This window comes from Puntigrus tetrazona, unplaced genomic scaffold (genome assembly GCF_018831695.1).
Source record: "Puntigrus tetrazona isolate hp1 unplaced genomic scaffold, ASM1883169v1 S000000520, whole genome shotgun sequence".
NCBI lineage: Eukaryota > Metazoa > Chordata > Actinopteri > Cypriniformes > Cyprinidae > Puntigrus > Puntigrus tetrazona.
Window position 1 is genome coordinate 647,501 of NW_025048156.1, and position 12,500 is coordinate 660,000.

A 12,500-nucleotide genomic window follows, 5' to 3' on the forward strand; every position below is an offset into this window, starting at 1 on the left:
TGGTGGCTGCGACCGCGTGATTACGTCGCGACGGCATGACGTCAGACGCACGCATAGCAACCAACATGGCGACGGCGAAGCTTCGCGGAAGCGAGGACAGATAGCTGGCGGCTCGCAAAACCTCTGCGAAAGATGAACAGGCAACAAAATATACGTGTTTGTCGAGTGTTATTAAAATGACATTACCTCAGACGTTCGCGTGAACGTAAAACGCGATGGTTTCCCGCGAAACGCGCGTGTTGCGAGCATGAGGTTCCTGCCGGAGTTTTTCGTCATGGACGCTAAACCAGGTAACGATAAATGATATTCTCCAAACGATAACATCCCGATCAAGCTCAGGCGCGCATAATGCGTTTAATCCGTCTTTATTTCCGTGTGCCTTCAGGAAGCACGCTCTTTTAGAGCACTAAACGAAAAGCACCACGGTTTTAAGGCGTGATGTCACGACTTTGGGGGTAATATTATAATGATGATATACATTTTTTTAATGTATCATAATAAAAGCAAAGTAATGCCATGTGGTGACGTTTAATTAGCTGTTTGCGTTATGGACGATGGTGCATAATCTCATATATTCGCTTATTTATTAATATTGATGATTTTTTTGTGCTTGCCTGTAAAGTGTCTCGTTTTCTTCTTGCAGGGTACAGCCTTGGCTCATCTGGCCAGCTGATGAACCAGTACATGATCAAAGACCACATGCTGTCCCATTACAGAAAACTCTATTCAGCCAAAGGTAATGCAGATACGTGCACGGGCTTTATGCCTTACTCACTTGTCTTTTTTTTACATACCGCTTTTATATACTATTTTATATGCTTTCATAACCATCTCTCTTGTTTTCTTTTAGCTGCCGTGGACTGTTCAGTGCCTAAAAGCATGCATAGCAATGTCAAATGTAAGCAAACGCGCCATATTAGAAATAATTTAGCAGTTTGAATTATATCGAACAATTAATTGATGTAACGCCGGTTTATATAGTTTACGCGATAAGTACAAATAAATATATACGATGCATAAAATGCATTGTAAAATAATTTATGCATATCTATACGTACATTTATATGTTTTAAAATATAGTTTATGTGTAAATGTCAAAAAGGGTACTCTATCTATATTTATTTAGCCCGTACTAATGTAACGTTTTCTTGATTCTTGCGAACGATTCTGTTGCAGATGTTGATCAGAAGCGGCGTGAACGATTCGCTCGGAGTCAGTCCAGCGCTAGGATTAACTCGAGGACGTCCTGTGTCTCTAAGAACGTAAGACGGCGTCTTGTGTGTCATCGTGTCAGATTGCCGTGCCGAGAGCTGAAGTTCACTCTTGTTTCCAGAGCAGACCCTCTGTTCAGGGTGACGCCGGCCCCTGTCCTTCCCCGGACCCGTCCTCGCCGGGAATCAGCACCTCGTTTCGCTCCAGACAAACCGTGTACCCGTCCCCGTCCGCCTCCGAGCTGACGCGCCGAAGCCCAAACCCTCGCTGGCGAGGATACGCCAGCTTTCAGGATCCCGCGCGGAAGACCTACGGCGGAGACGTTCTGCTGAAAACGCTCACCGCTTCACCCGGGAGAAACCCTTCACCCCGAGAACGCTCAAGTCGGACCGCGAGCCCGCGCTCTTACGATACCGCTATTACACGCCTCCTCGGAGGAAGGCTGCGGAGGAGAAGATCACCCGGCAGGAGACGTACCGCGGGAGGTACGAGCCGTGGCGCCGGAATACCTATTACAGTGTGTTTCGGATGGTATTGCGGTAGTATAATTTTTGCTTTTCTGCAGCGCGCGGTCCAAACGAGGGTTTTCTCCACAGCTTGAGTCACCCCAGGCAAGTCCGAAACACCTTTGCTTAGTATTTGTTCTGTCTTTGCATTTATGTATGCGTTTATGGCTCGAGTTATACATGATTTATTTACGCATTTGCCTATCTACTTATCTATCGAGTTGTTTATTTATGGACTGATTTTTATCGATTAATTCGTTGTTGTTTTTTACGGATCGTTTTCTGTGTTATTTACGGCTTAATTTTTGCATTCGTCTTTTTATTTATGAATTGACTTTTTTTTTAATGCATGATTTATTTATGCATTCATCTGCGCATGATTTATTTATTTATGTTTTAAAGTATGTGCTAAAGTCGATCGCTTGATTGGTCGATTTTATTTGATGTAACGGCAGTTTATACAGTTTACGTAATAAGTACAAATAAATATATATGATATATAACAAAAATGCATTCTAAAATAATTTTTATATATATATATATATATATATATATATATATATATATATATATATATATATATTATACATGCATTTTATATACATTTATATATTTTAAAATATAACGTATGTGTAAATGTCAAATCTTTATATGAGGTTACTATATGAGATAAAATATGTAATAATTTATTTAGCCAAATATGCCGTACTAATTCATAAATGTAACATTTTCTTGATTCTTTTGAGTGTTTTTTTTTTTTTTTTTTTGTTATCAAAATCTATCTGCTTATCTATTGAGTTTACGGCTTAATTTGTGCATTCGTATTTTTATTTATGAATTGACTTTTTTAATGCGTGATTTATTTATGCATTCATCTGCGCATGATTTACTTATGCATTTGCTCGTGTTTTAAAGTACGTGCCAAAGTCGATTTTATTTGCCGAACGTCCATAATGAGCGGAACCGGCATCCAGACGAAGGAGACGCTCAAGTATCATCACCCTGACATCTTGTTTTGATCATTTTCTTAATCTTTTAGCCCCTTCCTCTGGATCACGAGTGGACGGATGAAGAAACGGATTCACTTAGACGTCACAGCAAGACGAGCAGGTTCAGGGACGGTGATTTTCTTCTCTCGTCCTCCAGGTAAACGACGTCTGCCAGGTTTCTGTGCATGCAGATCGTTCATTATTCGCTAAATGCATGTCCCGCGAAACGATTTTAGCGGCGTGTGCAAAATAAAAGTCCTTTTCTTTCGTTTCAGGATTTCCCCAGAAGGCATGAGGTCTCCAATAATGAGAAAGGTTTCAGCGGAGTGAGTGTCCTGCACCAGACCCCTGAAATGCATCGAGCATTGCATTAATAACCACTCATATTCTCATGCGCTTGACATGATACGTGAGCGTAAACGTGCGTGCATTTTTGACTTCGTATGCGTCTAGACTTCCTAACCTTGTTCTTTTCTCCAGGGAGGAAGAGTTAATGTACCTGGAGTTCGTGACAGACGTGACGAACGAGATCTTAACGCAAGGCCTTTACTCCGACAGGTGGGTTTATTTTGAAGGAGGAGAAACCGCAAGGCATTTGTTCCACTTTGAGTTCGTTTGACTTATCTAACGAAGTACGTGTTTAGGGTGCTGAAGAGAGTATTCGAGCGCCACATCGATATGAACAGACATCGATTAGATGAGGTGAGGATCTTTCATTAATCCGACGCTTTAGAAGTCATTTAATTGAGGAAAATCAAAAACAATCTTATTTTGTTATTGCATGGGATATATGTGTTCACACTCGAATTGCTTATGAAATACCATATTTTAGCGTATTGTATTTATTTAAGGAAATATTTTTTTATGAGAAAGGATGCATTAAATTGATGACATTGTATATTTAAATATTTAATTAATATATGTAAAATGGACATTTATAATGTTAAAAAAGATTTCCATTTTCAATAAACTTTATTTCTTGAAAGAATCCTGAAAAATAAAATGCATCACCGTTTCCGCAAAAATATTGCGACATGAACAATAATCAGAAATGTTTTTTGAGCCACGAAACAGCATATTATTATGATTTCTGAAGGATCATGTGACACCGAAGACCGGCGTAATGATGCTGAAAATTCAGATTTTACAGTATATTCACGTAGAAAATGATTTTTAATAAAATATCAAAATTTGTACCATTTTAAATAAATAAATCAATATTTTTGCAAGCGACGGGCAAATCATAACGGATCATTATATGGCACTCGGTTCCAAGCATCTTTTTGAACATGTGACTTATCCCTCCGTGGCATCACTTCCTTAATTGTCAATTGTTCCCTTTAATTTGTAATTGCGATTTATTAATTACGATCATCATAATTAACACTGAATGGTGTTTATACCGTCGCATGCCGTATTTTTAGATCAAAACAAACACGATTGGTATTAAGCCTCGGATGTGAACTATACTTGGATAGGTTTCTTATTTAAAGAAAAAAGTGAAAACATGCATGTAGAGAGAATAGCGTGATAATGCTCAGAACGATTGTGTGATTGTGGCGTCTCTGCGTCGAGAAGTTCACAGACACCCGTATCTTTAATCGTCCCGACAGAACAAAATGCGGCAGCTTCTAGACGACCTGCAGGAGGACCTGCGAAGTCCCCCTGCCGCCGGCGTCGGCTCACACAGTCCCCTCGACGACGCCGGCGATGAAGTGTTCAACGAGGACGGACTGGGGGACGAAGACGACGGCGAGGTCTCGCGGCAGGTTGATGAACTCGGGAAAATCATGGCGGAGTCTTTAAGGGTGTCAGAAAGTCAGCGGGCGTCCGAGCGGGAGCCGGAGAGAGCAGACATCAGTGACGATGAGTTTTAGCTCAGTCAGACGTTTGCAAACGCACATTCTGATTCCAGAATTTATGAGTTCTGTTTTGTTTACTTTTTAGTGTTACATTTCTTTTCTTTGTTCCTTGAAGTGATGGTTACACAGTATTTTCAGCATCTTATGTGCAGTATTCAGTAATTGTATTAATTTTTTTGGGCATTTATTGTTTATGTAGTCTGATTAGGGATCAAAAGACATGCTGTGACGTCTTTTTAAAATACAAAACAAGTTACATATTTTGTGACTTCGTTTGACTACTTTTAATCCGTATACTTTTACACAACATGTGCAGGTGCAGTATTCATATTCATTGATGCAACTTATTTTTATATATATATATATATATATATATATATATATATATATATATATATATATATATATATATATATATATATATATTATGTATGTATATTTTATATATATATGTTTTTATGTATGTATATATATGTTTTTATGTATGTATATATATATGTATGTATATATGTATTTATATATGTATTTATATATGTATTTATATATATATGTATATATGTATTTATATATATATTTATATATGTATTTATATATATATGTATATATGTATTTATATATATATGTATATATGTATTTATATATATATGTATATATGTATTTATATATATATATATGTATATATGTATTTATATATATATATATGTATATATGTATTTATATATATATATATGTATATATGTATTTATATATATATGTATATATATATTTATATATATATATATATGTATATATGTATTTATATATATATATATGTATATATGTATTTATATATATATATATGTATATATGTATTTTTATATATATATATATGTATATATGTATTTATATATATATATGTATATATGTATTTATATATATGTATGTATTTATATATATGTATATATGTATTTTTATATGTATATATTTTATGTATATATTTATATTTATATATACATATATATATATATATATATAATTACATAAAATACACATGTATGTGTGTGTGTGTATACATACACAAAATTAAGGAATTCATAATTCATCAAAACAATATGTTTAGTGATCAGAAGAAAGCTGTCTGTAAAGGTAACCACGAGTGGCTTAAACAGTCATTTTGAACACTGAAATATACAATTAAATTTATTTTTCTTTAGCACGTTGATTTAACTGTCCACTGAGTGTTTGCCTTTTAGCTACTGAGAAATGAATTTACCTGTGCTATGCCATGTATTTTTATATTTTCAAATGACTCGACTACTTGTTTATAATACTGAAAATAGATAATTAAATGCTGTTGCAATCGCGTTCGCTTCATGTCTGTCGCACACCTTAATTAGTCCTCGAGCATGAATCACGCGAGCAAAAGTTAACCGTGCAATAAACATTCAACTTAAACGCTCACTCAATAGTTTCCACAGCTAACCAGGCACACATATGACAGCACGGTGTTTTACTGCACACCCGCAAATCCTCAAGAGCTGATAAAGCCTCGCTTATCACGACAGACCCTCCTGGCAGAAAGCACGGGGGTAAACGACGCGCAGTTATTCGCACTGCTTTACGGCAGCTGCTCTCATTCCGCGCATTCCAGGCGTCTGACGTAATGCGCGACTCGTTTCAAGGCGCGGCGCAATTGTTCAATTTATTAACCACTAATCGCTCTTCGATGAGCTTCAACTCTGTTATTCGAGTCCTAAAAAGCACACATTAATTTCTACGCGTACCCAGCCCTCGCGGCCGCCGCGAAACCGACACAAAAAAAGCGGCGGGACTTTACGGGCGCGAGAGAAAGTAGTGCAGTGGATTAATACGCTCCCGGTCACCTTTCCTCTGGTATTCCGGGCGGATGTGACGCAGCAGCCAGGAGCGTGACCCGAGGAACCTCAAACATGCGTCAATCCCGAAAAAACAAACTCCACCAAATATCGGATTATTATCGCAAACCGTAATTTCTACACCGAACTCTATTCATGCTATAAATCAAGGAGGTAATAAATCAGATAATCCGGCAGGTAAGCGGCGGGGAGCTTCTCAAACCGTTCTTTTTCCAGACTTTTGCTCAGGAGCGTTAGCAGCGCTAGCCAACGCGCGCTCGCAAACTCGAAATAAAGCTAAAACTCAGTCGTCTTGTTAAAAGTCGCCCGTTTCAGTCGTTTAGAAATGTTTTTGAGGACTTTGGCGTCTCGTTTGGTGAAGTGTGCGAGTCCCATCTGGATGCGTGCGGTTTTGTGGTCACTTGTTGCTCCAAAAGTTAGTCAGACATTTTTGATGTTTGTTTATATTTCGTAAAAGCTAAAAAACCGATGGGTTTCTAACATCGACTTGGGAATTAAGTACTTCGATGTACTTTTGTATAATAAAATGCAGTTTATTTACGGACACGAGGGCCTTAAGCCTAAATCACGGTTCTTCTGTTATTGTTTTGTTTAGTCAGATTTGTTCGACGTCAATTATAGTCATAGTGGGTTGTTATTATTTTATTTATAATAAATGTTCTTTTTTTTTAAATACCATAATTACATAAAAAAATGTGGTATGTGTAACATGCTGTTAATAATTTGACATTTGTGTGGTTCATTATACTTTTGTGATTATTTTGTGATTAGTTTTCCGCTTTCTTGTGCACGCGTTGTCTGCGACGTGCTTCTAAAATAGATTTTAATAACTTTATATAGCAGAAAATTTCAAGAAATGGTCCGGAATTGATATTGAGTGGTGACTAAAGTTGTTTATTACGCGCAAATGGTGCTAAAATCACATTTATTAATATGAAAATAAGCATCCTTTATATATAAAATCTAAATGTATGCTATTTTAAATTGGTATACTGTATTATTTGAAATATATTTCTCTTTTAAGCAATATTAAGCGTTTGTTCGTATAGAATAATTGTATTTTAATGCAATTTTCGTATTATTTTATATTTATATTTTATTTATTCCAACATTTTATATATATATATATATGTTTATTTTTTATTATATTATTATTATTTTATTTTTTATGTATTTGCATTACATTTTTAATTTATTAGATTTCTTTTCTTTTTTTTTGCTTTAGATCACAGTACTAGTAACTAATATCTAGTATATTGTTTAAACATCAGATGCTTATTGTATCGGTCATACTACTAAGTGACCTAAAAAATAACAAAAAGCGTTTTTTCGTCCTCTGTACGAACTGATAACCTCTTTGTATTGCTGCAAAAAAAAAAAGCATGATTAATTTGCTCGTTATTTGCTTGTTATCTAGATAAGTAACGATACGAGCGCTCGTATCTGTGAATGTCATCAGCGCTAATCTGTTTCGCTGTGGTTTGTCTTTATCTAGGGACTCATGTGTTTGTCTTGCGGAGCCCTGTTTAATCCAGCACCCCTCCATGGATTAAGCGCAGAGAAAAGCTGAATCCAATCGTTCTGCTCGAGGAGGGTCGCGGCACCGGTGCAACATGCCCCTTCCGTTCGGATTAAAGCTCAAGAGAACCAGGAGATACACGGTGTCCAGCAAAAGCTGCCTGGTGACCCGCATACAGCTGCTCAACGGCGAATACGTGGAGTTCACGCTTTCGGTGGAAAGCACGGGCCAGGAATGTCTGGAGGCAGTCGCGCAGAGACTCGAGTTACGCGAGGTGGGATCGCCGTCGTTTTGGGTTTAATCTGGTGGAAATCACCTTAGCGCTGCATGGGCGCGCGTTTATTTTAGCTCGCCGGTGCCGTCTGGAGCCTCGGCTATTCTAGGAGCGCTACCGAAATGCTGTCAAACACCCTAAATGCATGCGTGCCAAGAATTCGGCCTGGACTCCGTGTGCTTCATTTGCATGCAGTCAGCTGCTCTTGAGAAGCCTGAATCAGATTATCGTGTTAGTATGCCACCCGTCTCTGGTTATAGATCGCCGGGTCTTTTCCGCCTTTATTTTCTTTACCGACCCGCAATGTTGGTGGATGCCAAATAGCTGTAATTAAAAAGTTTGCCAAATTTGGCACTTTTTGCGGTTTTAGTTACAGTCCGTTGCTTTTATTTTGCGTTTTTAGATATTTCAGTGACTTAGTGAGTCGTTAAAACTGCAGTGTATTAAAAAAAGCTATTTGAAAAATGTTGATTATAATAGTTATAGATGACCTGGACGAGTATCATATCATGTTTAGCATCAAGATTAAATCTTTATGAATGTATATTTTAATGCCTATTCAGTTATCCGTCTTGCATTTCGATACGGACTTTTAATGCTAACGCAAGCAGCGTGTGACTAAATGAGCCTATAAAAGAATTAGAAATAAAATGGTTTAGCTGTATAGGATGCTGAAATGTGAAGTTTTTAGATTTTGCCTGGTAGTAAGCACACCGTTTTTCCTTTTTATACTCAACCTAGTTGATAAATACGATTGAAGCGCAAGAATGTAGATTTACGTTTCTGTAATGTAAAATATTTGTATGGTAAAGTACGGATATATATGCATCTGATTTAGTGAGTCATAATAGCAGTGCGTAATAATTATATTTAACAAACAAAATATGGAACGGTTTTAGATGGCGTGTCTCATTTGTACTATATATATATATATATATATATATATATATATATATATATATATATATATATTGTTCTCTATTTTGACGCTGGATGATTGCAAATAAAAATATTGCAAATAAAATATTTGCATATGTATATGATTGCAAAAAAAAAAAAAATATATATATATATATATATATATATATATATATATATATATATATATATTATTATATTTATTTTTTTTTATTTATTTTTTTGTTCTCTATTTTGACGCTGGATGATTGCAAAAACATTTCACTGCATGTCGTACCATAAATATATAAAAAAGAAAAATGTGTGTGTGTATGTGTGTATGTATATATATATATATATATATATATAGAAAAAATATATATATAAAAAGACAAATATATATAAAGTAATATATAAAGTGTAAAGTAGCTGTTGTGAATGTCCAGTGTAGAGGAAAGTGACAAGTATCTGGGGAAAGAGGGGTGAACATGAGAGTCCCGGTAATTAGGTGAAGTATGATATATATTCCACGCATGCAGTTGTATGAATCATAAGAGCTGCACATGTATTTTTAAGTATTTTATTGAGCTAGCATTTATATTTGTTCCGTTTTTTTTCCACTTGTGTTAATCAACGATCACGAAACCTCTAAATATTCCTCGAATGCGGTATCTCAATTAGACCGGGCCCATAAAAACAGCAGGCGTAAGTGTGTAAAGGTGTTACTACTTTTGGCGTTTAGCTGCGGATGTTTTCTTGAGAGTACGCCCGCTCTCCACTTCCAGGAGTCTCCCGGCCTGTCGTTTCTCACGAGTGAAATTCTGCTCATTCCCCAGATAACGTATTTCAGCCTCTGGTACTACAACAAACAGAACCAGCAGAGATGGATTGATTTGGAGAAGCCGCTGAAGAAACAGCTGGACAAGTACGGGCTGGAGCCCACCGTTTACTTTGGGGTGGTGTTCTACGTGTCGTCTGTTACCCAGTTACAACAAGAGATAACCAGGTTAAGGCCGAGCGTATGTTGAGAATGATAACGGCGGTGCAATTAGAGCACCTTTACTCACTTCCTGTTTTCCGCGCAGATATCAGTATTATCTGCAGCTGAAGAAAGACGTTCTGGAAGGGAAGATCCCGTGCTCCATTGAGCAAGCCATTCATCTGGCCAGCTTGGCGGTGCAAGGTATTTCTTGAATGTTACGTTCTGGGAATGTACAGAGATATGTCGCAGGTTTAATTCCAGATGATCGTTATCCTTAATATTTTGTCTTTTTGATTTTAGTACTTTCTCCAGTTGGTTCCACTCCATTGGTAATTAAAGGGATAGTTCACCAAAAAAAAAATATATATATAATATGTTTATATATAATATAGTAATATAAATATTTAAATTTTATATATATATATATATATATATATATATATATATATATATATATATATATATATATATATATATATATATATATATATATATATATATATATATATACACACGTGTGGGTCAAAGATGAAAAGAGTTTACCCATAAAAACAAAAACTTGCATAATATGGACTTAAATTTTATTTTTTAAATTTTATTTATTTATTTTTTTCAAATAAAAACTAATTTTTCCCAATTACTACATTTACTCGCTCAGCTTAACAATCTTTTCAGGCATGTTTACAACAAAAATCGTATAATTTATTGTACGCTTTAAAAGGTTATTTACTTTCACCCCAAATAATAATTAGTTGTAATTTTCCATTTTTAAAATGTGTATATGTATAACAGAGAGATATATAGATATAAGAAAAATTTTTCATTTATATATTAAATATATTTATATATATAATATAATTTATACTAATATAAATTATTAAATATTTTCAAAATATATGCTTTGAATGAGTCTTTAATATATAGATAATAAACATACACCGTACACACACATTATTTAAATGAAAACCTTTTTATAAGTCTAAAATATATATTTTGGTATTTTATGCTAAATGCTATAATATAATATAAATATATAAAAATAAATATTTAATATATTAAAACATTTTTTTTTTTTTTTGAAGGTTGTTGTTTAAAAGTCTATTAAAAACTGCCTGTGCAATTTTAACAACATTGTGTATAATATAAATTAAATACTGTTGAATATAAATCAGTTGTTAATTTGACCTGATCTTCAATATTTTATTTTTGAATAAATTAAAGCGTGATTTTATTTCGGCCACTGTTTAAATTTATTTAAAAAAATAAATAAATAAATTACAAATCACTTCATGCTGTAATCTACCATCTGGTGAATCTAATGAATTTATTCGTTATGAATTGATACAGACTAAATCATTGAATCAAACGGAATAGCATTACAAGCTTGTGAACTGAAATTGAATGAAATCATGAAACCAGGACAAAAAAAAGTGTCGCATTCAGGTCTTGGTTCGATGACGTCCTTCCCCTCCTCTCTCAGATCTCTAACATTATGTGGAAGGTGTTTTGAGACGGCGGTTATAAGTTGATGTTGCAAGAGAACGTTTGCTTTAACATTCTTAAGATAACGTTCAGCCAGCGTCTGGTTCACGGGTTCACATACTCCATCATGAAGGTGCGGTTTTGTATTTCTACGACCCGCAAGTCTCGAAAATCAGAGCATCATTTATCAAGCTCTTCTGCCAGGCTCGAGAATCTCGTACGCTTGCTGGCAGAGATATATCTGGAAGCACCGGTTGCTGGAGCGCTGTTAGCACAGCAGAGGAGTCGCTCGCCGTCGCTGCCTGATCAAAAACACATTTCCAGTATCTGGAAGTCCTTTGTCTCCGCCTGGTTTGTGTCATTTCGATGAGGCCGGGCGTTCAGCTGAAGTTATTTTCGTGCACCGGCATTGCTGTGCGTAACGCTATGGTAATGTTTCGGATCGTCGGCATAGCTGTGAACATTTCTAACGGCCTGATTAGACACGCCGTTAATGTTGAGCTACTACGGTTACAAAGGCTAAATCGATTCCTTCCAGAACAAAACGCCTCTCAGCTTTTCTAAATTTAGGCGCGCGAGCTCTATAAATAATGTTGTAAGTTTCACAGGGGTGTCATCTCACGTTTTTTGCTTTTTAAACCCGACTCCTAAAAACATGCGTTAACATTTTACAAAACAAAAAATAAACAATTTGTAAAATAAGTAAAATGTAAATAAATGCATCGCATAATAAAATAAACAATTTGTACAGAAAAGATAAGTTTGTAAAATGCAATAATATTGTATATAAAATTTTATAAATAATAATTTGTGAAATGCAATCAAATAAGTGTATAATATTTAAAATAAGCGATTTGTAATTTTTTTTTTAATAATTATTAAAATTGTCATGCAAAGTCATGT

The 12,500-nt window shown here is 35.3% G+C and overlaps 2 protein-coding genes across 5 annotated transcripts in view; both read left to right on the forward strand.

The window, feature by feature from the left end:
- Positions 1-52: 52 nt before the first annotated feature.
- Positions 53-3,409, forward strand: spata7 (spermatogenesis associated 7). Of its 4 annotated transcripts, XM_043232251.1 has the most exons (11): positions 53-290; positions 386-455; positions 644-736; positions 851-898; positions 1,177-1,262; positions 1,334-1,697; positions 1,778-1,823; positions 2,758-2,864; positions 2,983-3,033; positions 3,188-3,265; positions 3,352-3,409. In XM_043232251.1, the coding sequence occupies exons 3-9, from the start codon at positions 673-675 to the stop codon at positions 3,000-3,002; spliced, it is 735 nt and encodes a 244-aa protein (XP_043088186.1). In that variant the 5' UTR covers positions 53-290; positions 386-455; positions 644-672; the 3' UTR covers positions 3,003-3,033; positions 3,188-3,265; positions 3,352-3,409. The 4 variants fall into 4 exon arrangements, with proteins under 4 accessions (XP_043088186.1, XP_043088187.1, XP_043088183.1 ...); XM_043232252.1 differs by lacking the exon at positions 851-898; XM_043232248.1 differs by lacking the exon at positions 386-455.
- A 3,034-nt stretch (positions 3,410-6,443) lies between these two features.
- The window catches only part of ptpn21 (protein tyrosine phosphatase non-receptor type 21), a 24,080-nt gene continuing 18,023 nt past the window's right edge, over positions 6,444-12,500 (forward strand). The window contains 4 exon segments of the mRNA XM_043232253.1: positions 6,444-6,620; positions 7,939-8,236; positions 9,970-10,139; positions 10,219-10,316. Coding sequence (XP_043088188.1) covers positions 8,057-8,236; positions 9,970-10,139; positions 10,219-10,316 — 448 coding nt within the window. The 5' untranslated portion in view covers positions 6,444-6,620; positions 7,939-8,056.